We start from the raw sequence: 27,804 nt of genomic DNA, 5'->3' as shown, positions 1-27,804 counted from the left end.
ATTGACCAAGTGTATAGAGCTCCAAGGAGATTATGTTGAAAAATAAAAAAAAATTTACCCAAAAAAAAATGTTTTTATACTTCATTCTAAGGACTTATTGAATTACCCTCGTAATTTCGGATTCTTTCAACTGAGAGTTTCTAAGCTGATCTATTTTGAGGTGGAAGTATCCAAAAGTGAATTTAAAATTGAAAAGGTGAAAATTTAGATAATTTTAGATGATAATTGAAAGTCTCAGATCGTAACGGGTTGGGAATTTGAGAGAAGGCATGTGCGCCGATTGCAGAATTTTTGTAACCCTCGGTAATGTTTTGCCTCGTTGAGTTTAATTTGCATAATGAAAGGTATACTGTTGGTTTATTTTTCAATTTCAGTTAAGCTATAATGACCACTTTCATTCTGACTTAAAGAATGAACGAATCACATACTAAGTACATACTTGATTCGTTCGATTCATGTTTTCTCCGTAGAGCAGAGATAACGTGGGTCGAACCTGACGAGGTCTCTTCGCCCACTGCTAAAGACTGTACACATACCTGCAGTTAGCATACGAATCTTTGCAGAGGCGAACCGGTCCTTACAGTACGAAATTGCGTCAATTTTCAATCTTGAAAAAACTTATTGATTTCATCCAAATTAATGTCTTTCGAAACCCTAACTTCTGGCAAAGAGGCCGGATTCACATAGCATTCACCACAGGATAGGGGTATGCAATGGCTTTATAAAGATATTGTAAAAAGTTCCCAAACATACGTGTACGGCAAAGTTCCGAAATTCTGGAAAGTGTTAAACAATAACATGTTTTTTAAAATTAATCGAGAACTGTTGATTTTAGGTCGAATATGGTGATGTGAAAAAATGTTCATAATTTTATAGTGCACAAAAAAGGTTCTATCTATTGTGGACTTATTATCAACGGCTACGCTATGAAATTGGATTAGCTGCACAAGTATTTTATTTCTGAACAAATAAAATCTCAAATATCCTGGAAAAAACTTCGGAAATACATCAGGCGATTTGTACTGGAGCAAATGCAGGTTCCTGTTAACAAAAAAAAACGACTAAGTCATTTGCATGACAAACTATCAGTATAAAATGAGCTCAACTTCAGTGTACAATTTGAAAGGTTTAAGGGGATGCTTTTGAGATGAAACTTCTTGCAAGTGTTCCCCCATTTTCATACAATGCATTTTCCAATTTGTAGGTCAGAATAATAATATTTAGGGCCTCTTTTAAAGCTTTAAACAAGTAAATTTCAAAATTTAAGCTATTATATCGGAAGCAGCGGTGATTATGAGTCCTAATGGCAGCAATGGGAGCGGGGCCGAGAACGGTTATCTCTTTCGATGATATTGAACCCTTCGAAATTTTTTTGCTCACTTTTCCCGACAATAGACTTGGCTTTCGGGTGGCCTTGACGTCACTGCAATGTAGGTTCTCAATGAGGAAAATTTCAAAAATAAAACTAAAATTATAGAATAAAGTTAATGCAATGCACATTAAGCCATCTTTTTATTTGTTGAAGAATATATTCTGCTTGATAATTTGAATAAGATTAATTATTAACATATCCTTAAGAACCTATAAAAGACCATAATTAAAAAAATGAATTTTTTATTTTCAAACGCAGTGAATAAGACAATTAACCATAAATATAACATAATTTTGAAATGTCTTTAACTCGGATTAATGTGTACTTAATTCCCTAAGCACTAGAAAATTGTGATGGAATTTACTTCACACGTAGAGGTTAAAAACTTTTCATCTTTTTGCATTCTCATTTAGGGGTTAAATCTACTATGTGAAGATTCTTTTTGGCAATGTTAACAACATTCTATTGAGGTGGACTGGGAAAATATGGCCGCTCCCGCAAAACACTTTTTTTTATTATTGCTTGGGATGAGCATGATAACTCCTGGAACGATTGTGTGCAATTCAAAATCCAAAAGTACAAGTATTAGACTTGCTACAGGTCTGATGGTTCCGAAAAATTAGGCAATGTCAGGGAAAACATGATAGAGTTCGGGCATTTTCGATAAAGTGAAATTATTTGTATTATTTTGATTAAAAATCGCAACCATTTAGTGGCAAATTAATCTGTGTTTGTTAAGAATTCAAATTATTTGGTTGAAAATCCTTTTTATTTCGCTGAATTCAACTATTTTTTGTATAAAATTAAAATCTTTTTTGATTAAAATATCAAATATCACGTTTCTCATTAAAAAATTATCTTCTTTGGTTAATAATTCTATTACATATTTGAAAGTGAAACTACTTTGTTTAAAATTAATTTATTTGGTTGATGACTATTTAAACATTTTAGACTAGATAAACATTTTTTTTAATTAAATTACTTTGTTGAAAATTAAGATTTCTAGTTGACAATTAATTGTTTTAAGTGGAAATTTATTTTTCGACCAGATACATGATGAGTTGTTAAAAAAATGGAACTCTTGAATTTCCTACAAAACGAATCATTTTTTAACGAGAAAGATTACGCTTCTATCAAAGAATAAGGTAACTTTTGCACAAAAATTGGAAAAATTCGGGTCAATTTTCCAATAAAATGATTAATTATTAAAAAATTATAATTATTACATGCATTCTTAACTGAAAAGATAAATTGTAAACCAAACATAAAATAGTTAAATTTTCAGTTAGTAAAATAAATTGTTAACAAAAAAACATAATAAAGAAATTTTCAGCAATATAGTTTAATTTTCTAGCAAAGAAATTAATTTGTGACTGAAAAGATCAATTTTTAACAATTGAGAGTACGCTTCTAACAAAAAAGACGAATTTTCACCTAAAGCAGATAGATTTTCAACTAAAAATAGAATAGTTACATTTTCAATAATTAAATGAATGTTTCATTAAATGAAACTAAATTTTCAGCGAAATATTATATTTTTTAACAAAAAAGATTAAATTTATATTTAAAAAGATCAATTTCCGACAAAAAATTGCAACAGTAACATTTTCAGTTAAAGAAATGAATTGTAAATTAGAAGAAACTAATTTTCAACCAAAAACATGATTTTTTCACAAGATACAGGATTTTCAATAAAATATTTGAATTTTTATCTTAAGAAGGTAAATTCTGAACCACATATTTACGATTTAAATTTCCACTCAGTTCTCGAGTAATTCTAAAAAACATGTTATTGTTTAACACTTTCCAGAATTTCGGAACTTTGCTGTACACGTATGTTTGGGGACTTTTTACAATATCTTTATAAAGCCATTGCCAACGTATCTGTGAAAAAAATGCTACTTTTAGGAATTTTTTTTTAGTGATATTTGTTCCTCGTTGACTGAACTAATAACTTTCGAGAATATTACGATCATGACAATATTTGGTTATAAGCTAAACTGACCATTACTGGGACAACGTAAAAAGTATGTCCAACCCGGGTCGAAATTTAAACTTTTAACTCCTAGAGAATGAAACATTAGAGCCTACTTTGAGGCTGTAAAACTTCTCTGAAGCTACTTTGAATCTTTAGAGCCTACATTTTTATAACTCAAGACCCTATTCTGACGCTGTTTAACCTTCCTTTCAATAATGACCCTAAATTGAATCTTTTGAGTCTACAATGTTCGAACTTCATGAAAATAAAGTAAAAATTATTTTTTACTTAGGTTACTTGAACTCATTGGTCATCTTAATGACTGAATGCACACTTAATTGACAAAAATATTTAATTCAAGATTTAACCTAATTGTCATTAATTATTTATATATAAATCAATACTTCTTTGCAATGCTTATTCACAGAAAAATATTTTCTCTTAACTGAAAATGCTGAAAATTTGTATGAGAATGATATTCATCATGGTTAATTATTAAATATTATCGATTAATAAGTAATTATAAACATTTTTATTAATAATTAATTAAATTTTGTGTATTAAATAGTCATGTAGGTTATTGAGAATCACAACAAATTATAAGAATAAAATATTTTCTTTTGCTAACAACAAATAATATGTATGAAATATAAAATTTGAAAAATATATTTAATAATTATAATTAAATTCACAGATTGTCATTAAATTTTTATCACAGTATTACAGTTAATTTATTTGCAACATGATATTATGGAGAAAATCATTTTTTTCTAAGGAACAGTACCACTTTTCCAATGGTTTGCTCATTTTTGTTACTAAACAATAATAATTAAGATTTTCTGAAACATTTTTTAGAAAAATATTACTATTTCCGTGTCTACTACTTGATTTAGGAGTAAACAGTATTTCTTTTTGTTCGAAAATATTAACTGTTTTAATTTTTTAATCAAATTTAATAGCCAATAAGAACAGCCAAATGTATGAAAAATAATTTACTTATCTCGAATTTTGTGACGACGAGACAATTGGGTATAAAACCAGTTACTATTATAACAAAATTATTTCCTGATGAATATTAGATTGAATCTTGAACTCAATATTTGTATTTTTTAGTATAATTGGATTAATTATGATGCTGAACGACCTTTTTAAAAATCTTTGCTTAATAAAGATATAAAAAGATAATTTTATTAAACTCAGCAAGTTTGACATTGTATTCATTTAAGTAATAAATAACACAGAATCAAATTCAAATTTGTAGCCTCAAGTTCTTTTAAAGTGTATAACGTAGAACACTTCTAAAAAACAGAACCAATGTATATTGAACTCTTCAAAAATCGTCTCAAATATTTATCGACACAGAAAGTTAAAAAAATATAATTATTCAATTAATTGTTTTGTATTTAAAAAGATGTATACTATGTGTGTACTATGATTTAACATCATAATAAAAAAATTCTATAATAATATGTCTAAAAAATAACTGCGAATATCCTTGATATTTAAATCACAGATATTATTTTAATTTTTCTGATAAATAACAAAAACTTATTTTTATTCATCCATATTGGTGTGAGATTATAGAGAACCTGCTTTGATACCGCAAGTCCTACCGTAGTAGTTTAAGCTTTAAAAGAGGGGCTAATTTATCTCAAATACAGACCCTACTTTGACGCTACTCATGGAAAAACGGCCGATTTCGGACACTTTTAGCGTCAAAGTAGGGTCTAAATTACATTGAAATCGCTTCTTATTCAGAACCTACTTTACAGCTTCCAACCCCTGCTAAGGTAGGAGTTACAACTTCAAAGTAGGACCTAAATTTCGATTCTAAATTTCGACACAAGAAGAAAAAGTAATGCTTTTGCAAATTTTTAATATGTTCAGGAATAAAATTCGTAACTTTATTAGCGATTTTTTCGATAAGTTATGAATATTTTAATGTCCCGCATTTGGACAAATTTTCGGCGAAGTCATTTTTGCCGTGTTTTTCATTAAATGTCGCAGTATTATGTTATTGACATGTTAAAAATATTGTTTATAAGAGACACTTTTGCCGTTCAATTGATTATTTTTCCTAAAAAAAATTATTCCAAGTAGTTTATTGAAACCTCCAATTCTAACTTCAAAGTTTTCCAACTGCTTAGGAAAGTAATGTAATAGTATCTGATAAATTTAATTTTTCAAGAAAAATTAGTAAGTATGCATTAAAATTAAATATTATACATTATTATGAAATATTATAAATATTGAAAAGATTAATGTTATCGATTTACTTTTTAAGATAAATTAATCAAACTAAGTTTTCTGTTGTAAATTTATATTTTCGAGTGAAAAATGTAACTGTAAAATTTGAACTATTTTCTTGAAAATTCGTCTTTTTGCTTCGAAAATGTATCTTTTTCATTATGAATTTTATCTTTCCTTAGAAAAATGCAATTGCAGTTGAAAATTAACCCGGTTAGGTTGAGGCTTCAAGTGTTTGATTGAAAATTCGTTTTTTTTTCAATTAATTCGATCTAATACTTCAATTTTCTAAAAAATTCTTGAAATTTAAAATAAAAAAGACTAATTTTGTACCAAAAAAGATAACAATTGAATTCATTAAACAAACAAACGAATTTTCACCCAAACATTTCGACTTTTAACCAAAAAAGAGCAAACTTTCCCCAAAAGACATGATTTTTTAATCAAATAAGATTTTTTATTCAAGAGAAAAATATTTCAACCAAATTGTTGAATTTTCTACCATAATAATATCATTTTCAAGGAAAAAGTTGCATTTTTACTAAAAAAAATGTACTTACCTAAGTAGTTGGCCAAATTTGAGGTTAGAATTAGAAGTTTCAATAAACTACTTTGAACAACTCTTTTAGAATAAATAACAAATTGAACGGTAATCACAATCCATTCTTACTTTTCAATGTATTCTGTAATTATAAGTAAATTGTGCCATTTTAATTTTATTAACCCCATTGGATTTTCCTTGTCCCAGTATTGTCTTTTTTGGTGTCCCATAAGGATATGCCCCAAAATTCGTATCCCACTCACATGTGATCTAATTAGCTTTACAAAATAGCCATTTATATTAATTAACTATAAACTTAATAATGTATTTTTCTTCTAATCGATCAAATAATGTCTTGGTCACTTATTATAACCTGTTTTGTACCAAAAATTCGAATTCCCCATTTAAAAATTGTGTTTATTTGGATCAGCTTTTCCTAACTGTCCCAGTAATGGTCAGTTTTCCTTATTAAATTGAGTAAAATTAAGGAAATGTAGAAGAAAATTTAAAAGCATTGAAAAGAATTTAAAAACATTGAAAAGAATTTAAAAGCATTAAAAAGAATTTTGAAGTATTGAAAAGAATTTAAAAGCATTCCACAGTGGGCTTGGATTAAGTTCAACCCAAAAGGGCTTGCACCTCTCGTTTTTCTTCTGAAATTATTACAGTGATGCCTCATACGATTTTTATGAGACCAAAAAGAAAAAAATCGCTGTAGAAATTGTTGAATAAGCTCAATTTTTTTATTTTCAGGTTATTGTGTACATTTTTGTAAAAATAACTCCAATGAGGTGGTTCTTCAGTTTAAACTCTGTAGTTTTGCATCGAAAAAAGTATCTAAACTTCAAAAATATTTGGAACTCCGGAACCTATTACAATTTTAGACAAATTTTCAAAAATTACAGTTTTTATTAGTTTTATGAATATTTCTTCACTTCCAAACTTGCTACTTTAAGTTTGTTAAGAAAAAAATTAAAGTTAATTAAATTCCTTGCAAAACTAAAAAAAGAAGATTTTATCTCCATGTAGTTTTAGTTTTTGTGAAATAGCATATTCCCTGTGCGATGGTAGACAGAAAAAACCAAAATATAAGTTGAAGAAGAATTAATTTAAAAAAAAATTAAAAGCACATTACATTATTATATTTTTCATACAATCGAAGTTGAATCCTGTTGAAAAAAACCATCTTTCATGAAATTTCGCTAAAATTACCATTTTTTTTAATAGCGCATTTTTACTGTACGTGGCGTTAAAAATTGCTCTTATAATAATAAAAGTACATGAAATCACATCAGTTCGTTCGTAATTCATCGGCTTGTTTAATTATTGCCATGTTTGCATTATTTTCGATTCAAATCGAAATATACTTCTAAAAGAAAACTTATTTTCATGGATATATTTCAGAAATTATTAAGTTTTTCAGGCTTATGAGTGATTTCATATACTTTTATTATTATGAGCAATTTTTAAAGACGAAGTACAGTAGGAATTCGCTCTTTAAAACAAATTTCATTTTAGCTAACTTTCATAGAAGTTCGTATTTTCAACATGCTATAACATCGGACGTAAGTGTAACTTATTTTAAATTTGTACATATTTTCTTAGAAAAGAGAAAAGATTATTTTAAAGTACATTGTGTCATCATGTGATATTAAATCCCTGACAGATTTTTTTTGTCTTTCAAATTGAATTCAGTAAAATTTTAGAATAAGTCTCCCTTTCTTAGTGAAAAATGAGGTTAGAATTAAGGAAAATTCTATAACTTTAGCCCTGAACAACCTGGAAAAGAGGTTTAAACTACGGAAAATTCTGTAATCAAAGACATTGCGATTTTATTATTCATCACATATTTCAATATTCATTAAATATTTTGTTATTTATTATTTAATGCTTTTATTGCAAAATTCAAAAATCAATGTTTAACATTGCCCGTTTTTCATATAACACTATTATTTTGGTTAACCCTGCCCCTAAGAATACACCCTGAGTGTTTGAGACTGAAACTCGTACATTCCCTTGTCCTCAATAAATTATAAAATTCTACTAAAATATCTCTTTAAAGTTTTTCCCTATTAAGCGTTATGTATTTCAAATTTTTTCGAAAATGTGTAAAAAATCCTTAAAGATTTTTTTTGTCATCAATGCAAGTTTTTGTTGCGATGAAGAACAGGAAAGGACTCTTAAATTATGCTCTTATTTATTTTAAAGACACCCAACGTTTTTCATATCTTGCGTCGTTTTGAAAAAAACGTGAGTTTTTGTTTTTCAGGCAACAAAAATTGTCTCTTGCCAAGGCCCAGGTGCAGATTTAACCTGAAAATAATCAAGAAAAAAAATGGAATTTTGAATAAACTAACATTGTCATATAGAGCCGTTACAAACTCTTAAAAATGCATCAAGAAAAAGTTTATTCATGTAATCATTCTGAAAATGACACGGTGGTTCTTCTAATTTTGTGAAGAATTGATTTAGTTTTTATTTTTTTTAAATAATTTTAAATTTTGATGATTTCAAAATGTGGGGTAAAAGATTATGGAAAACTTTGAGGCAATTTCATTAATTTCTCATTAGGTTCAAATTTTTTAAGGAAACTGAATTTTCTCAGGTTGTCAAGAGAATATAAAAAGGTCTTAAGATTATTGGGAAATTTTTAAATGATTGTTTTGTAAAGAATTTCAAGAGAAAATTGAAAACATATCACAAGACATTTAGAATTTTTTCCTAAAATTTTTAAAAAGTGTGTAAATGATTTTAAAGAAAACTTTTGCAATTTTGGCATATCACATCATTTAAGAAGAAATTTGAGTAAGTTTAAAAGATATTCGGAAGTTTTGAAACTATTTAAGAATAATTTTTAGAGTTTAGAAGGCTTAGAAGGTCTGATAAGATTGAAAAAATTCCTTATTTTCGTGTGAATGTTTTAAATAATTTTTTGTTTGAAAAATAAACTTTAATAAATAATTAAAAAAGGTTTTTAAACATATCAAACGATTTCCTAAAATATTTAGTGAAGTTGAAGACATTCAAAATGAATGTTAAACTTTAAAAAATTAAAATGTAGATTTTAAATATTTTAAAACAAAACTTGAGGAGCTTTAGAATAATTTTGAAAGTTTTAAAGAGAATAAAAAAATTTCTTAACATTTCTGGGAAAATTAAGAAGATTTTAAGGTAATTTTTTAATAATATTGAATGATATTTAAAAATGTTGAGAAAAATTTGAGTCAGTTAAAAATATTTTGCGAAATTTAAGACGTTTTAAATAGATTAGAAATACTTGTAAACTGGGAAATATTTTCGAAACTATAACAAATATTTCTTCATTTCTTCCCAACTTCTAAGTGTCCTAAACATCTTTTAAAAAGACTCAAATTTTTTATAATATTTGGTGAAATCCTATAAAATAAAAAAAGGTCTTATATTCTTCTAGATTTTTTTCTCACACGTTTGAAATATTCACAAATCTTATAAATTTTTATTTTCTCAAGAATCTTAGAAAAATTATATTTATATAAATTTAAAAACAAACTAATAATACTTACTTACTTTTTCTCAGTAATCAGAACTTAATTTTAACATGAATTGATAATAACACTTCGAAAAATAATTTTTGATTGGGATACAATCGTTCCTACACAATTTTATTCTACACACAATATATTGTGCACAAGTTTGATGATCATATTTTTCCTGCACAAAACTTTTTCTACACAAAATATTTCCTACACATAATTTAATACTGTTATATTTTTCCTACACAAAACTTTTTCTAGACAAAATATTCCCTACACAAAATATTTCCTACGCAGAATCTAACATTGTTGTATTTTTCCTACACGAAACTTTTTCTACCAAAATTTTTCCTACACACAATTTTGTCTGCACAAAAAATTTTCTACACATAATTGTATATTGTTTAATACTCTTATATTTTTCTTACACAAAATATTTTCAGCAAAGAATATATATTCTACACAGAAGTAAATAGTAATATTCTATTATCAAGATATTCTTTAAACAATGTACAAAATAATTTAATAATGTTTAACAAAAAAGTACTAAATAAGTCTACTTTTAGAGTTTTTACGATGTTCTGTGTAGAAAAAATGTTGTGTAGGAAAAATATAACAGTATTAAATTTTGTGTAGGAAAAATTTTGTGTAGAAAAATTTTCGTTTAGGAAAATTATAACAGTATTAAATTCTGTGTATAAAATATTTTGTGTCGGAAATAAACAAAAGTATTTAACAATATTAAATTTTGTGTAGGAAAAGTTTTGTACATAAAAAGTTTCGTGTGGGAAAACTATAAAAGTATTAAATTATGTGTAGGAAATATTTCGTGTAGAAAAAGTTTTGTGCAGGAAAAGTTTTGTGTAGAAAAAGTTTTGTGTAGGAAAACTATAAGAGTATCAAATTATGTGTAGGAAATATTTCGTGTAGAAAAAGTTTTGTGTAGGAAAAATATGAAAAGTATATTTGTGTACAATATATCTTGTGTAAAATAAAATTGTGTAGGAACAGCGTTTTCCCCTAATTATAAATTGACAGAATTATCAAATGAATTAATTTTTAAATTGTCATACATATTTCTATTACTGAAATGTAGAATTGTTGAAAACAATGAATAAATGATTAATTAATGATGAAATGAATTGTTCGCCTTATCTATAATTTCACGAATAGTTCATAAATTAATAATCATTTAACTATGTTAACCACTTTTAAATTTCGAGAATTGAAATATTTGTGAGAATTTAATAATTCGTTTATTTTATAATTCTGTTTCGAAGTCGCTGAATTTTAGTATCGGATATTTTTAAATTCGGGATTTTATTTTTTTACAATCAAAAATCTTGTCATTATTTGAAATTTCGGTAATTTTATCATTCGGTAATAATATATATTTTTAATAGACTTCAAAGACCACTAAAGTGATATTTTCATTTACAAAAGTGATATAATCTAATAATTTAATATTTCAACTGCATTTATTGTGTGAAGAATATTTTGTTTTTTATTTATATTTAGGAAGAAATTCTATGTATATTATTCCAGGAAAAAATGTGCCGGGTAATTTAAGATTGATTGTATTAGAAATTGCAAATTTCGCATTCTAAGCCCGATAATGTCGTCAACAAAATTTGTTTTATAAAAATAAAGACTTTTTTCTCAACAATTAAGAAGAATATTCTACCATTAAAAGAATTTTTTAGCCTTAAATTTCTATTATTTTTTTTTCATGATTTTATACATTTTCACTCTAAAAATTTTGTTCATAATAAAATAAAATTTATTGCACTACTTTCTTACCAAAAGGAATAAATTTAGGGGATAGCTTTTGCAAAAATTAAAATTTTTATTTGGCACCCTTATATACAATATAGGTGGTATTTGAGGACCATTGAAGACATATCGATGACTCGTCGAATAGTCAGATTCGTTGGATGAATAGTGTTAAATTATTCAAACGTGGGGTCAGAGATTGAGCGCTATTGATGACAGTGGAAAGATTAAAGAGGAGTCATTCATTGTTGACTGCTGATTGACATGTCTGAAAAAAGTAGCAAAACGGTGAAAAAAATATAAACAGATTCATGTTTGGTCATGAAATAAAATTCTATTGAATACCATGCGTGATATTTTAAGTCACATTTATTAATAAGCTAAATTCATATTCTCAAGTAATTTCTTTATCAGATGCAATGTATTTCTTATTTATCGATTTAATGATACTGCAACATTTTTAAAAAGTATTTAAAAATTGAGGGTGATTTGTCAATGACATCCGCAAATGTGGCAATATCCGAAACGTTTTTAGTCGATAACCCCGAAAGTGAAGTTTTGATGGACACATGCCGATAATCGAATTTCTCCTCTTGATGTAAGAGAGCTTTCATAAAACTTTTAAACTGCCTGAATAAATTTGGTTAAATAGAGCAAGCAGTCGTGATACATTTTAGAGGTTTCCTAATGCGAATATTAATTCATTTTTTATTTATCAATCTAGCCTCTGTAATTTGAAATATAAAATGGGGAGACGACTAATCGGGAAAACCGGGAAATAGTCGGGAATCGAAATAAAATCGGAATTATTAATGAATACAAATTTTGGTTAGGAATCACAAAGCTTTAGAAAATACTATATTTTTTATTAATTGCGAAAAAGTAGACATTGTTTTTGAAAATCTGATTGGTTGCGACAAATCGTGAAGATGACTTTTAGTAGCTGTTATTAGTTTGCTTATTTATTAATAAAGATTACGATTTTTCTGCATCATAAATTTTGTAAATAGAAAATTCGAAATAATTAATTTTATTTCACGAAAGAATTTATTTCGAAGTGTTTTTAAAGATTATTGATAAAAGACGAATTATTCATTTTAAATGATTTTTTAATAGAGGGAAATAATTCTGTCCACAACGGTTTGCTATCACGCTACAATTTTTACACGTTTTCACACTTTTAAAGAGATGAGAAAAATGAAGTTATGGACATAAACTTGGAATACCTTAAATTAATACGAAGATTTAAAAATATGTCAAAAAAGAATTTTGAAGATTTTAAGATGAATTTTTCTAATTTTACAGGATTTTAAAACATTTTGGGAAAACTGAATTATTTCCTGAGAAGTTTTCAACAAAATTATAAGGCAATTTTTTTATTTATGCAGAATCAAAAATACATTTAGAAATTTGAGACGTTTATGCAGAATTTTGTTGTTGTAATTTTAGGATATATACTCGAAATCAACTGGAATTATTTTAAAAGATATTTAGAAGGTTTTCTAAGATTTTGGAACAAGAAGTTTTTAAAGTATTTTCAAAGCTTTCAAATAAATAAAATAAATTTCTTAGGATTTCTCGGAAAATTTTATATGATTTTTTCTTTTGAAAAATTCTGTATATAGAAATTTCACCTTTTTGGTTACAGATGCATTTTTTTAAAATAAAATTAATCTGGTTTTGTTGAGGATCCACCTTTTTCGTTGAAAACTCATTTTTTTTGGTTAAATTCAGCTGTAATTTGTTACGCATTAACTTTTTTGATTGAACATTCATCTCGTTGGTCTTGTATTTAATTATTTGGTTAAAAATTCTTTCTTTTGTTTTGTTCGGAAACTAATTTTTTAATGAAAATCGAACTAATCTATTATGTTCGGAATTTATGTTTTTTAGTTCAAAAATTCAGTTACTTGGTTGAAATACTTTATTGGTAGAAAATGTAACTATTTCATCAAAAATTATTTTTTGTTTGTTTGTTTTTTTGTTGGAAATGAATCTTATTGGTAGAAAGTTTATCTATTTGACACAAAATCCCACTACTTGGTTTAAAATGAACTTTTTTTGGGTTAAAAAAATAATCTTCTGTCGTTAAGGATTTAACTATTTTGTAAAATTTTTTTTTAATAATTAGGATTTTAAAAATACTTTTAAAAATTTAGAAAAAATTTTTATTTTTGAAGATTTCGAAACAAAAGTTAAAAAAACGCTTTACGAATTTTGAAAGGTTTTAAGAGACTTTTTATTTTAAAAAATTGACTCTAAAAGAAAAATTGAAAAATATTTTCAAACATTTTAAATGATTTTCTAAAATTTCAAAAAAGAACATGTAAAATTTAAGTGCAAAATTGTTCAATATTGCAAAATTACAAAATTGTTGAAAAAACCGAATCAGCTCTACAGAGATTTAGAAGTTTTGAAAAGATTAAAAAATGATAAAACTTTTGAATATTTCAACCAATTTTACCCAAATGTAAGAAGTTTCAAGATTTCGAACAAAGAATTTAGATATAGTTTTTAATTTCTTTGTTCTTAGCGATTAATTATTGAAGAGTTATTATAAACACATATAATTATAATTAAACAGTAAAGACTAAAAATAATTTTTTGTTATAACTTTAAAATAATTAATCATTTTAATTAATCGGTAAATTACAATTGGCATGTTAACTTAATCTGCGCAGACAATTAATATATCAAAGTATCATATTTCACATATTATGTTCAAAAAAAATTTCAGAACAATCAACTAAAAATGGCCAACATCATGTGCCGAAATGTCTAAAGCAATTGAAAATTTACAATTGTAGTCATTTTTACTCGACACTATAAATTTGAAAAAAAAATTTATTTACCTGATGAATCTCTTTAGCAATCACTCCAGGTGAAGAGCTTCGCAAAGTCAATTCATTTTACTCGTACTTATAGTAAGAAAAGATTTGATATTTACAACCGAGAAAAAACTTGAAATGTGGTCGACAAAAATTAGTAGGTGCCCCGCACAAAAAATCCCAAAAGTAATACTTAGAATGGATATAACATTTGTTGTAAAAAGTAAAGATAGCGATCGACACTTAAGATGTTCTATAAAATAAAATTGTAGCTAAAAGCACTTTAGTTTAACTTATTTTATTGTCCAAAACTATTTTGTAACTATTACTTATTACTGTCAATAAAAGTATATATTTTTTATAACGGAACATCTTTTAGACGCATATATGATTAAAGACGGTCTCAAAAAAAAAAAAAAAAAAAAAAAAATTAATATGGACAGGTAGGTTAATCGACCATGCAATTATTGAAGGTGGGAGCGCCACTCGGAAGGGACTATTTTATCCGATCTTTTGCTCCTAATAGCAGAGATGGATTTCGCCTCTTCTGATGTCCTCTTTATCTTTATCGAGATCTTTATCGTCTAATAAAACAACTTATCTTAAATCTTCACCGTTAATCAAACTACCAGCCCAAAAAAGTGCCCTTTATTGTCAGAATAGGCCACTTGTAAAACGATAAATGTAACTGTTTTAACAGTAAAAAACAAATATTATTTTTGTAGAAGATTATCTTTTAAGATAATTTCTAGTCCGGGTAGAATCGAACACACTTTAAATTATAATTTGATTCATTTGCATATACGATTATACGTATGTCATCCTAATTTCTTAACTTCGTTCTTTGCGAGAAGCTAATTACTTTTGCAATCTGGAGGAATGTATGAAAAAATATTATAGAAAATTCAGTATCGTATAATGATTTTCCTATCATAAATTTCTTATCATTTTATCACGATCCTACACAAATTATTATATAAAATTATTTTAAGAAAATAATATTAAAATATTGAAAGAATTGATGCAAGCAATAGAGAAACCAAAAACGACTTACAGAATTAAAAAAAAATTAATTTTAAATACTTCAATGGATTTCTATAAATTTCAAAGGATTTCATGGGATTTCCAAACCTTCCAAGTAATTCAGTATTTAATCGGTTTTCAAGTGATTAAAAATATTTTCATGGATTTCAAGGAATTTCGTAAGATTTCGAAACAATACAAACAATTTTAGAAGATTCCAAACCATTTAAGGATTTTAGAAAAATTTTCATGGACTTAGGAAATTAAATGAAATAAAATCTCAAGTGATTTCTAACGATTCCAAAGATTCCTAAGGATTTTAAGAGATTTTCAAGAGATTTTTCAAAGATTCCTAAGGATTTTAAGAGATTTTCAAGAGCTCTAAAAGAATTTTGTAGGATTTACAAAGATATCAAGACATTTGTTGAAAAATTTGGAAAATAAATGAAATAAAATAAATTAAATTAAATTCTCAATTAAAAAAAAAATTAAAGGGATGTTAAGGTATTCCAAATGTTTTCAAAATATTAAAAAAATTCTGAGTAATTCGAACGAATTTTATAGGATTTTGGATGATTTGAAGGTATTTCTAAAGAACTTTATAAAATAGAATAAAATAGAATAAATTATTATTCAATAAATTAATAAATTATCAAAAAAATAAAAATCTTAACAATTCCAATGATTTCAAAAGATTATAAAGTATTTTAAGAAATTTCGCATGATTTAAAGGATTATATCAAATCTCAAAGTATTTCAAAGGTTTTCAAAGATTTTCAAAGATTTATAGGGATTTGCACGTTTTTTTAAAGAGATTTTTAATAAATATGTTCAATTTATTTTATATTCAAGAGTAGTCAAATGATTTCTATTAATTTCAATGTTACAAAATAAAATCTTAAGTGATTTCTAGCGATTCCAAAGACTTCTAGGGATTTTAAGAGATTCCCAAATATTTCAGATGATTTAAAAGAGTTTTGTAGGATTTACAAAGATGTCCAGAGATTTTTAGATAAATTTGGTATTTAAATTAAATTAAATCTCAAGTGATTTTCAGCGATTGCAAAGATTACAAGGGATCTTAAGAGATTCCAAAAGATTCCAGGAGACTTAAAAAATTTCAAGCGATTTAAGAGAATTTTATAGGATTTTCAAAGATATCAAGAGATTTTTAGATGAGCTTAGTAACAAAATAAAATTTTAAGTGATTTCCAGCGATTCCAAAAACTTCTAGGGATTTTAAGAGATTCTAAATTATTTCAAGTGATTTAAACGAATGTTGTAGGATTTACAAAAATGTCCAGGGATTTTTAGATAAATTTGGTGAATAAGTTAAATTAAATCTCAAATGATTTCTAGAGATTCCAAAGATTTTTAGGGATATTTAGAGATTCCAAACGATTTTAAGAGATTTTGAAAAAGTCAAGTAAATAAATTTAGTAAATAAATTCAATGAAATAAAACCAATCTCAATAGATTTTGAGATATACAAATGGTTTCAAGAAAACCAAAAAAAAGTGAAGTGACGTAAAAGAATTTTTCAGGATTTCCAAAGGTTTCAAGGTATTTTAAAGTATTTTAAGAAATTTTGCAAGATATCAAAGTTTTTATTAAATATCCAAGAATTCCAAAGATTTACAGTGATTTAAATTGTTTTTGAAAGAACTTAAAAGAATAAGTTGAATTTAATTTACATTCAAGGGATTTGAAATTATTTCTACTTGTTACAATGGATTTTTACGAATTCTAAAGCAAAGATTTCAAGAGATTTTATGAGACTTCAAAAGATTTCAAGAAATTGGAAAAATTTCAAGTGATTTAGAAGCATTTTGTAGGATTTATGAAGATTTTAAAGAATTTTTAGAGAAATTTGGAAAATAATTTAATTGAAATAAAATCTGAAAGGAATTCTAGATATCAAAAGATAGCCATTTAAAAATATTTGCAGGTATTTGAACATCTTTATTTAGAAGTTTAATGAATAAATTAAATTTAATTTGTTTTCAAGGACTGTTTTCATTATTGCAAAGAATTTTGGGGTTTTTACAAATTTCAAAGGATCTGGAGGACTTTAGGGAATATATTTATTTCATTTTCATGCAAGTTTAAAAGATTTCTACAAATTTATAACTATTTAAAATATTTAAAAATATTTTAAGAGATTTTAAAGATTTTAATGGATTTGAAAGGATTTCAAAAGATCTTCGTCGATTTTAAAGATATTCCAAACGTTTGTTCTATTTAAACTCTCTCATACAATCTCATAATAAAATCTATAAAAATCTATTCAAAATCTATAAAATCCATTTTATCTATAGGAATCTGATGTAAGATTTTTTAGTCACATGTATACAGTCTTTTTCAATCCCATGTAATTGTCATACTATATATAGTTTCATTTGTTTATTATTTAAAAATTTGTTTTCAAACCTAAAAATTGAAGTTATTTTTCGGAAAGTGTATGCTTTTCTTTATTGTCTGTGTTAAAAATTTTACAATTGAAGTCAGAGCATTTGTTATTTATTTTGTCATTGTTGCAATTCTGTGTGGGTGTAAATTGCGACCCACATTGGCTTAGTTGACTACATTCGCTTTCACAGAAAACCACTTGTTTCGCTTTTTTTCCAGACAAGTATAAAAAGATTGTGGTTATCTAAGAAAGTGCGCGAAACAGGGTGAACTAATCCGGATTACAGTGAAAATGATGACAGGAAGTCTTTATTTTTTATCTCAATGATAAAGAGAGTTCTATAGAACTAATGCATCAGTCCATTTTCTGACTATGAGAATTGGCAACATTTTTTTTAAGCCAGGGATTTGAAGGATTTTAAATTTTGATTTTAATTAATTTAAATTTAAAAATTTTTTCAAAATTCCATTTCTCTCCAACCGTCAATTGGATTTTAATATTTTTTGTAGGTTAAAAGTATAATTTAGATGCTTTTAATGCAATTCAAAAACAAAATAAAATTCAAAAAGGGATAAAAAAATTCCAAGAAAATTTTGATTCAATTTTTATCATGTTTTTTATTATATATATTTTTCAATTTCAATTGAAAAAACAAAATTTAATCAAACTTTTAGAACGCAATTCTTAATCGATTTTGGATTTTATGTTTTGGGCAAATTTATCATTAAATTTAAGATTGATATGTGTAAAATGAATTGTTTATGAAATTAACAAAAATGTTTAATGGAAAATTTGTATATCAATAGGCATCATTGTAAATATAGATAATTAAAGAAAAAAGTATTTTTTACAATTTATAAACAATTTTCAATTTAAAAATATACTCAGATTAATAGATTCATCATTAAAAGCTTTTATTCAATTTTAAATCGTATTAAAATATTGCTGTTTCAGTCTAAAATATTCCATTTTTAATCCATTCAATATGACATTTTTAAATATATAGCAATATTTTAGTTCTCATTTAAAATGAGTAATTATAGATCAAATATTCAAAACTAAACGATTTCAAACTAAATTCTTTAAGATAGAAAACACTGAATCGCTAAAATTTCAGAGTACTAAATTTAAACTTTGAACGCTATCATTTTAACTGTTTTATTTTAAAATTTTTGTTATTTGTCTACTGACAAATTTGAATTTTGATGTATAAATAACAATTGAATAATTAACATTTTAAAACGACTTAAAATTAAAATTAAAAGGAAGAGCAGAATTTTTCCTATTTAATGTTTACCGAATCGTAAGAGGCCTTTGTTTTCATTTTATAATTTGTATTAATTTGAAAGGGATGAAATTAAGCTTTTTTTTTTCTTTTGAATTGAAAGAGGCCATTTTTACTTTCTACTATTATTATTGAGTTTAGGGGAAGGCCTTTTTATTTTTAATCCTATTTCAGATTTGGGAGAGGAAAATTTTTTATTTTCTCAAATTTTGATTGAGTTTAAGGCAGAAAATTTCCTCTTTCAATTTTTCCTGAATTGATAGAGAAAAATTCTTACATTTTTGATTCAGTCGGATATATATATAGAAATTTTTATTGTATAATTTAAGAAATAGGGTCAATTTTTTTTCTAAATTGGAACAAGATATTTTTCCTTTTTAGCATTTTTAATTTGTTGAAAACAAGAACTGTTAACTTTCAACCTTTTTTTGGAATAGTTTAATTTTCAAAATTGTTATTGACTCGAAGGGAGGAAATTTTAGTTTCCACTTATTTCTGGATTAGAAGAGATAACTTTTTTACATTTTTAAGATTTCCGAGATTTTTATAGAGTTGGAAGGGTTGCAGTTTTTTTCTGAATTGGAAGAAGCCTTTTTTTCCTTTTTGCATTTTCAATGAGTCGAAGGGTGAACTTTTGAGTTCCAAACTTTTTTTTCTTAGTTGGAAGAGGGTCATTTTTTATTTTTAACATTTTGGCTGCGTTGAATGGGAGGAAAACTTGGTTTTTATTCATTTTGTTTGTTTGTTAGAGAAACATTTTTTTCTTTTTAAAATTTGTATTGAATTGAAAGGGTGGACATTTTTGTCATTTTTTCTGAAGTAGAACAGGCTATTTATCTTCTTAAGCATTTTTAATGAGTTGAAAAGGGCAACTTTTAACTTTTAATCTTTTTTTCTAAATTGGAAGCTGGAGAAAATTTTGGTTTTAAATTTTTCTGATTAGGTAGCGAAAATTTTGTTTATTTTTATGATTTTTATCATTATCATCGAATTGAAAGAGTCCAATTTTTTCTTTTTGAGTTTTTTTATTTAGTGGACGGAGGTAAATTTGGTGTATCTAACATTCTTATGAAAGAGGGAACTTTTTATTTTCAAATTTGTACTAAATTGGAAAAGGGATTTTTATTAATGTGAGTCTGGAACGTTCAATTAATAAAAGTTGTACATAAACAATTTTGCAATTTAAGGGCATTTAATATCAAATTCTCAAATTTTAATGTGTTAAAAGCATCTTTTTATACGTATAAATGATTAAATGTTTGAATTGAACATTTCTGAATTAAACATTTTTTAAGCTTCCTTGGGCCAAAGAATTTTTAGCTTAATTTCTCAAATGGAATCTTTTTATTTAAATTTTTGTTATAAAGAATGTTTGAACTATTATGAGTCTTGAAAATTAATACAATTTCAGATTGTTTCTTTTCCTTTTTAGAAAATGTAATAATCTAAATAAATTAGTTCCTAATCAACCACAAATTAATGTTTTATTTTCAATTTGAAGCCTAATTATAAGGTTCTTCTAAAAAATATTTTATTAAATTTATTAAATTAAATTTTGTGTAAAAATTTATTAAAGGAATTTTAATGTTATCTTATTTAAGCGTAGCAAATTTTGCAATTCAGAACTTTCCCAGTTGATTTATAAATTAAACCAACTTAGAACTTGTTTTTTATTTAGATTATTAATTTGCACTGAAAATATTTTTACGCGTATAATAATGCTCGTGATTATAATAAATAATAATGATTTACTTTTTCTACTGAAATATTTAAATTATCATGATTGCATCGTATGATTGTACCGGAATTTGATATTGATATACACACGCATTATAAAGCATTATAAATGTTAATTCCAGTTGCACATAAGAGTAGCAAATTATTGTTGTATGCCCCATCAGGCTAATCATTTTAATAGCTTATGGACTGTCGAATTAAAGAGGGTGATGAGGTTCATTAAAAAAAAAAAGAAGTGTATGAACATTGAACACGATTGTGAACCTCGAGCCAATAATGGTAATGGCCTATTCAGCACGCTATATGCGCAATCGTTAAATAAATTGAAGATGTCGACAGGCCCTCACTATATTTGCCTATCGTCTTGATTATACCGTGATTCTCGCAATTTATACAGAAATTATCATAAATTTAGTGATAAAGAACATCAATTATATTTTTCATATAAGTGTAACAATATTTCATCAATTGAACCTAATTGAAATTTTTTTCATTGTGGATAATTTTTTTGTTAGATTTGAACTTATTATTAGTTTTCTTGAGAAAATTAGTCAACAGCTTTTTTTAAAGAAAAGCTGTTGTTCACACTAGTGACACTCCAACCTCATACTCAAAAATAACTTTGGACCACTAACCTCGATCTCGAAAATATGAACTCCCGGCTGAAACCATTAAACTATATAGGAATAAGGAAGGTCTTTGGGGTAATAAAGTGAGAATTATTATTCTCATAGTATCCAGTAGTGTGGGCCGAAAAAACGCAAAATCATTAAATTCACTGGAGATAGGACTGAAAAGTTTTTTTGTGGCATTACAAACAAATTTTTTAAAAAATTCTGAATTTATTGGTGAAAGAAATTTTGTCCATTCTTTTCGTGAGTAAAGGGTAATAAGCGTAATTAATTATTAAGTTCCTGAAGTTATTTTTAACATTTTTTTTTTTATATCCCATAGTAAAAAAATTGCTTCCTTTTCTATTTATTACCTTTAAAAGACCTCTTTTTTGGTAAATCTTAGAATCTAAGGTTTACCAACCTTAATCTAAGCCTTAGATGGAAAAAAAGAAAAGGAGATTTTTGAAATTAGCTGAAAGTTATTTAATTTATTTTGAACTTTGTTTTTCGATTTCGCAAAGGAAAAAACATCTTTCTTGACTTTTTTTCTTACCTTAATTCACCCCTTTTCCGATAAATCTTAGATGAACAAAAAAGTAAGAAAAACGTTTTTCAACTAATTATGAAACTTTTTAAACTTGTTTTGAACTTGCAGAGAAAAAAATCCATCTTTGTTTGATTTCTTACCTTAATTTAATTCTTCCCCTTAAATTTTCCCTTTTTTAAAACTTTAGGTAGAAAAAAGTAAGAAAAACATTTTTAAACTTATTATGAGGCTTATTTACTTTCTTTTGAACTTCGTTTTTTTTTTATTTCGCAAGGGCAAAAAAACCTTTTTTCTTTTTTCATATTTACTTATTAACCTTAAACTACCTTTTTTTGGTAAACCTTAGATAGAAAAAAGAAAGAAAAATTTTTTTAGCTTATGAAACTTGTTTAGTTTATTTTTATTTTTTATTCTTGATTTCGCAAAGTAAAAAAAACTTGCCTCCTTTTTTATTCATTACTTTAATTTATTGCGTACCCTTAAATTTTCCCCATTTTTTCATTAGATGGAGAAGAAGTGACAATAACATTTTGGAACTTATCATGAAACTTATTTTGAACTTTGTTTTCTTGACTTTGCAAGAGGAAAAAAAAGCTTTTTCCTTTCTTTTTTTATTTCTCGCCTTTATTCGTACTCTTAAATCATCTCTTTTTGGTAAACGTTAGATGCTTTGATGACAAAAAGTATCTTAATTCTTACCCTGAATTTACCTTTGTTGGTAAACCTTAGGTGGAAAAAAAGTAAGAGAAAAATTTAGTAACTTATGAAAGTTATTTAACTTATTTTGAACATTATTTTTTGATTTCGCAAGGAAAATAAAAACTTTCTTACTTTTTTATTTCATACCTTACAAACCTTAGATGGAAAAAAAGAAAACCAAATTTTTTCGACGAAATATAATATTTAAAAAATTGACAATAAATTCAATTTTGTTAATTTGTAGGTAAAGTTGCAAAACGTTTTTTATAATTTTTAAAAATTAATTGATGCTCTTTTTAATAACCTAAGAAAACACATAATATTTTTATGTTTCAAACAAATTTTTTCTTTTTTTTACGGAGCTTGAAATATGGGCCATTTTTACCATTTTACATTTTTTAGATTATTTCTTCAACCAAATTTTTTAAGGATAGTTTGATTATTTTAACAGAACTTGAGCAGCGAAAATTTAACTGAGAGAACAAAATTTTTTGCTGAATTATTCAAATTTTTGTTGGCCAACTAGAGTTTTCTTATAATCAAATTTTTTCAATAATAAAAATTATGAATAAGAAAAAAAATAGTTTTCACAGTTGGTTTAACGTGGGAGAGTTTTTTAAATGTACAATATAAAAATATAAGAAAAAGCAAAATAAAATATAAGAATTTAATATAAAATTTCTCTTTATTAATTAAATGTTTTTTTTTTTTAATTGCAGAGTGATAATAGGTGCACCAGAAGCAGCTGGATCCTATCCCAGCCATATTCAAAAAGGGGGTGGGGTATACAAGTGTGACATCAGTCAAGACAATGCATGCATACTGGTTTCGTTCGACACAAGGAATGGTAAGTTGTTATTCTTGCCCCTACATTTATATTTTTACAATATAATATAATTTTCAAAAAGCCTGTAAATTTATTCTAGTTTTTAATTTATTTCTAAAAGAAATATTTGTTTTTTTTTTCTCTTTTCGTCCCATAGGGTTCACACTATTTCCCCTATTTTTCCTATTTCCCCTTTTCTCCTGTTTAAAAAATTCCTTTTTTCTCCCTGTTTTTAAGAAAAAACCAATTTTCTACCTTTCTGTGGTTTTTTTTGGGCACAATTTGCGAATTGAATATTTATAGAATCCGATAAGAAATTTGAACTATTATTGGTTGAAGGTTAATTCTTTTTCATTTGAAAATGTACTATTATATTTCTGGTTTAGAATTCATTTCTTTTGGTTAAAACTGTTGCTACTTGGTTAAGAATTTAATTATATTATTGATAATTCCATTAAATTGTTAAGAAGTCATTTTTTTTGGTCTAAAAATCAACTGCTTTGAATAAAACACGCGTTCTTTTGCATTGCAAATTTAACCGTTTTCTTTGAAAATTCACCATTTTTATCATCTTTGGTTTTGGATTTAAGATTAATCTATTCTGTTTCAAAATGCACCCATTTGATTGAAAATTGATTTTTTTATCTTGAAAATTAAACTATTTGCTTAAAAATCCAACTACTTTGTTGACAATTTTATTCCTAATTAAAAATTCATCTTTTTAGATGGAAAACTTATCTTAATGTTCAAAAATTCAGCTACTTGGTTACAAATTCAACTGTTTTTTTAAAGATTCGAATTTTTCAATTAAAAATTCATTTCTTATGGTAGAAATGTCATCTTTCGTTTCGGGTTGTAGTTTAATTTTTTTTAATTATTAATTTTATTGAAATTCATCTTTTCAGGTTTTAATTATTGAGGTTGTAATTAATAAACTATTTTCTGAAAGATTTAACTATTTTGTTGCAAATTTTATTATTCTATTAAAAATTTAACTACTTTGTTAAATTTAGCTTTTTTCGTAGAAAAGTTGAAATATCAACTATTATATTTTTCTTTGATAGTTCATATTCTTTGAAATTCAGCTACTTGTTTGAAATTTGAACTTCCTTGCTAAAAATTAATTTTTTTGGTTGAGGATTCATTTCTTTGGGAAAATCCATGGTTTTTATTGAAAATTCTTCTTTTTAGGTAAGCAGCAATTTCTAATTTAAACATAAAGTCTTTTTTAGTTGAAATGAAAACTAATAATTTCTCGTTGAGAATTCTTCATTTTTGGTTCAGCCCTTTGGTTGAAAATTTCATTTTTTTAGAATGAAAATTCGTGCTTTTGGTTGTAAAATTGATCTTTTTTGGTAGAAATTTCATCTTTTCTGGATAAAAATGCAGTTATTTGACTAAAAATAAATCAGTTTTGGTTTAGGATTCAACTGGTTTGTTGACAATACGCCCCCCTTGACTGAATCCAACTGGTTTTGATTTAAAATAAAAATCTATTGATATATCAAAATCATATTTTTGGTTAAGAGTTCATCCTTTTTTGATTGAAAGTTCAACTATGGTGTTGAAAATTTATCTCTTTTGCTTGAACGTTCAACTATTCGGTTCAAAATTATTTTTGATGAAAAAACCAAAATTTGGTGAAAAATCAACTTTTTGGCCAAAAATGTATTCTTTTTTGGTAGGAAATATTTTTTAGTTTAAAATTTAAAATATTTCGACTTGAAATCTTAAGAATTCAAAGCATTCCGTGTTGAATTAAATACGCGGATAGTGGCGTTTATGGTTCAAATCCGGACTAAGGCAGATTTTTTCTTGTTTTTCAAAAATTATTTGTCCTAAGTAGTCGTCTTAAAATTGAAATTTGTATTCAATAAAAATGTTAATGCTCGGAATTTAACATCTTTAGATGTTAATAACTTCTTCCAAAAATTAATTAGATTAAATTTACGCTCATAAAAAATGTTGCATTATCGCAGTGGATTTTTATTTGTTTAAAGTGTTTAAATTCAGAGGTCAACGTCTTTTAATGGTGATAAAATCTTCCAAAAAATGATGAGATTATTGCCTTATTTTCGTGAAGAATCGCGATATTTTAAGACTGAATTAAAAGATCGATTTTCAAAGTCATGGTGATAGCTTAAGATCAATAGATATGTCTCCTGCATCGAGACCGGTTTTGAAATTCTCTCGCGGGAATTCGGCGAAGCACAAGGGACTTTGAATTCCAAAGTCGGAATGGAGCACTATTAAGCAAACTTTTATTTTCATCTTACAAACCTGCAAGACTTCGAAGATTTCTTACACTCTTTCGTGCCCTCTCAAAACACAGAAACGATTTTAAGATAGGAGTTATACGAACGAAGAAGAAATATTTTATTATTTGTCAATTGTTTATTTATTGAGGAAAGAAGATTTTAATTTAGAGGCCTTGGACTCACTATACTGTTGACAATTTTTTTACTTTTTGAATTTATTTTAACGATTTCTATTATTTTGCTATATTGGCTAAAATAATATCCACCGTTTACAAAATCGCAATTTTAAAAGATTAAGCAAATTTTTCCAAATATTTCAAGGAAATTCTAAGAATTTCGCGATATTTTAACAGGTTCCAAGGAGTTTTAAAATATTTTAAAATATTTTAACTGATTCAAGGGTTTTTTTAGGCTTTCGAAGCTTTTAGATTATTAAAAAGATTGCAAGAGATTTAAGAAAATTCCAATTTCCAGGGGATTTTAAGAGATTCTAAGAGGTGTCTTCTGATTTCAAAATTTTTTAAAATATTGAAGAAATTTTAAGAGATATTACAAATTTCGAGATAAGTTGCGGGATTTAAAAAGATTTGTAGAGATTTTACCAGACCTAGGCGATTCCATAAGAAAGAGATTAAAAAAATTTTAAGAGATTTTAACATATTTGAACTGATTTAAGGGATATATAGGATTTTTTAGAGTTTCAAAGCTTTTAGAGTATTTGAAGAGATTCCAAAAAATTTAAGAAAATTCCAAAAATTTCAAGGAATTTCAAGCGATTTCAAATAGTTTCATCTGACTTCGGTAGAAGATTTCAAATTTTTTAAAAATTTTGAAGAAATTTTAAGAGATACTACAAACTTCAGAATAAAATATACGCGAACAAAAATTATTTGTAGTTATTTCACCAGATTTATGATATTTAATATCAAAGGATTTAAGGGATTTTATAGGATTTTATAGAGTTTCAAAGCTTTTAGAGTGTTTTAAAAAATTCCAAGATATTACAAAAAATTCCAAAGATTTCAAGGGATTTTAAGATATTTTAGCCAAATTCATCTGACTTTGCTAGAAGATTTCAATGTTTCCAAAAAGTTTAAAGAAATTTTAAGAGATGCTGCAAACTTGAAAATAATATATACTGGATTAAAAATTATTTGCAGGAATTTTACCAGATTTATGCAATTTAATAGAAAGGAGATTTCAAAATTTTTTTGGGATTTAAAAAAAGTATCCAAACTATCAAAATCTGTATTCAAAGTTTTCAAACATTTTGAAGAAATTTTGAGTGAAATTAAAACATTCAAGATAATTCACGGGATAAAATTGATTGAAATTTCAAATATTTAAAACATCTAAATATTATTAAAAGAATTTGAAAAGATTTTATAGATTTAAAAACGATGTATGATATTTCACAAGATTTGAGGATATTCAGTTCAAAATGCAACTAGCTTTTTAAAAACACCATCTAATGTGTAGAATATTAATCATTTTGATGAAAATTAATTTCTTTAATTAAAAATTGAACTATTCTGTTTCTTGTGCCAAATTTATCTTTTTTATACAAATTTAATCTTCTTGGTTTAAAATCTAACATCTTTTGTTAAAAATTTAAATGTATAATTTTGTAATTATTTTATGTGGTTAGTAATTAATGTTTTGTTGTAGTTGTTGACAATTTAATTTTTTAATTGAAAATGTATTTTTCTAACTGGAAATTTAACTATTCTATTTTAGCTGAAAATTGATCTTTTTTAGTTGAAAAGTCATGTATTTTGTTAAAAATTTGCATTTTTCAGTAGAAAATTCATCTTTTAGGTCGAAAATTAAACTATTTGGATAAAAGTTCATTTTTTCGTTAAAAATTGAACTATTTTGCTGATTATTTTTTTAGTTAAATAATAATTTGTTTGAACTGAAAACGTAAATATAATATTTTACTTGAAAATTCGTTTATTTATTTGAAATTCGTCTTTTGGCCTGAAAATTAAAAATATTTGATATTTTTTTCTTTATTGCTTGAAAACTCTTTCTTGAGTTCATTAAACAATTTTTGATTGAAAATTAAAATATTTTTTTGTGATGATATCAACTATTCCACTTTTAGTTGAGAATTCATTTTTTAACGAAGATTCATCACCTTGGTTGATAATT

The 27,804-nt window shown here is 25.7% G+C and overlaps 1 protein-coding gene across 2 annotated transcripts in view; it reads left to right on the top strand.

Annotated features, from left to right (window-relative positions):
* Positions 1-27,804, top strand: part of LOC117174631 (integrin alpha-PS2-like) — a 316,127-nt gene that overhangs the window by 100,435 nt on the left and 187,888 nt on the right. For both annotated transcript variants that reach the window (XM_033363890.1, XM_033363889.1), the window contains exon 2: positions 23,286-23,413. In XM_033363890.1, the coding sequence (XP_033219781.1) occupies positions 23,286-23,413 (128 nt within the window). The remainder of the gene's footprint in view (positions 1-23,285; positions 23,414-27,804) is intronic.

Source organism: Belonocnema kinseyi, chromosome 6 (genome assembly GCF_010883055.1).
Source record: "Belonocnema kinseyi isolate 2016_QV_RU_SX_M_011 chromosome 6, B_treatae_v1, whole genome shotgun sequence".
Lineage (NCBI taxonomy): Eukaryota > Metazoa > Arthropoda > Insecta > Hymenoptera > Cynipidae > Belonocnema > Belonocnema kinseyi.
Note: the sequence above shows the minus strand (reverse complement) of the source record. Positions and strands in the feature narration are given on the sequence as shown.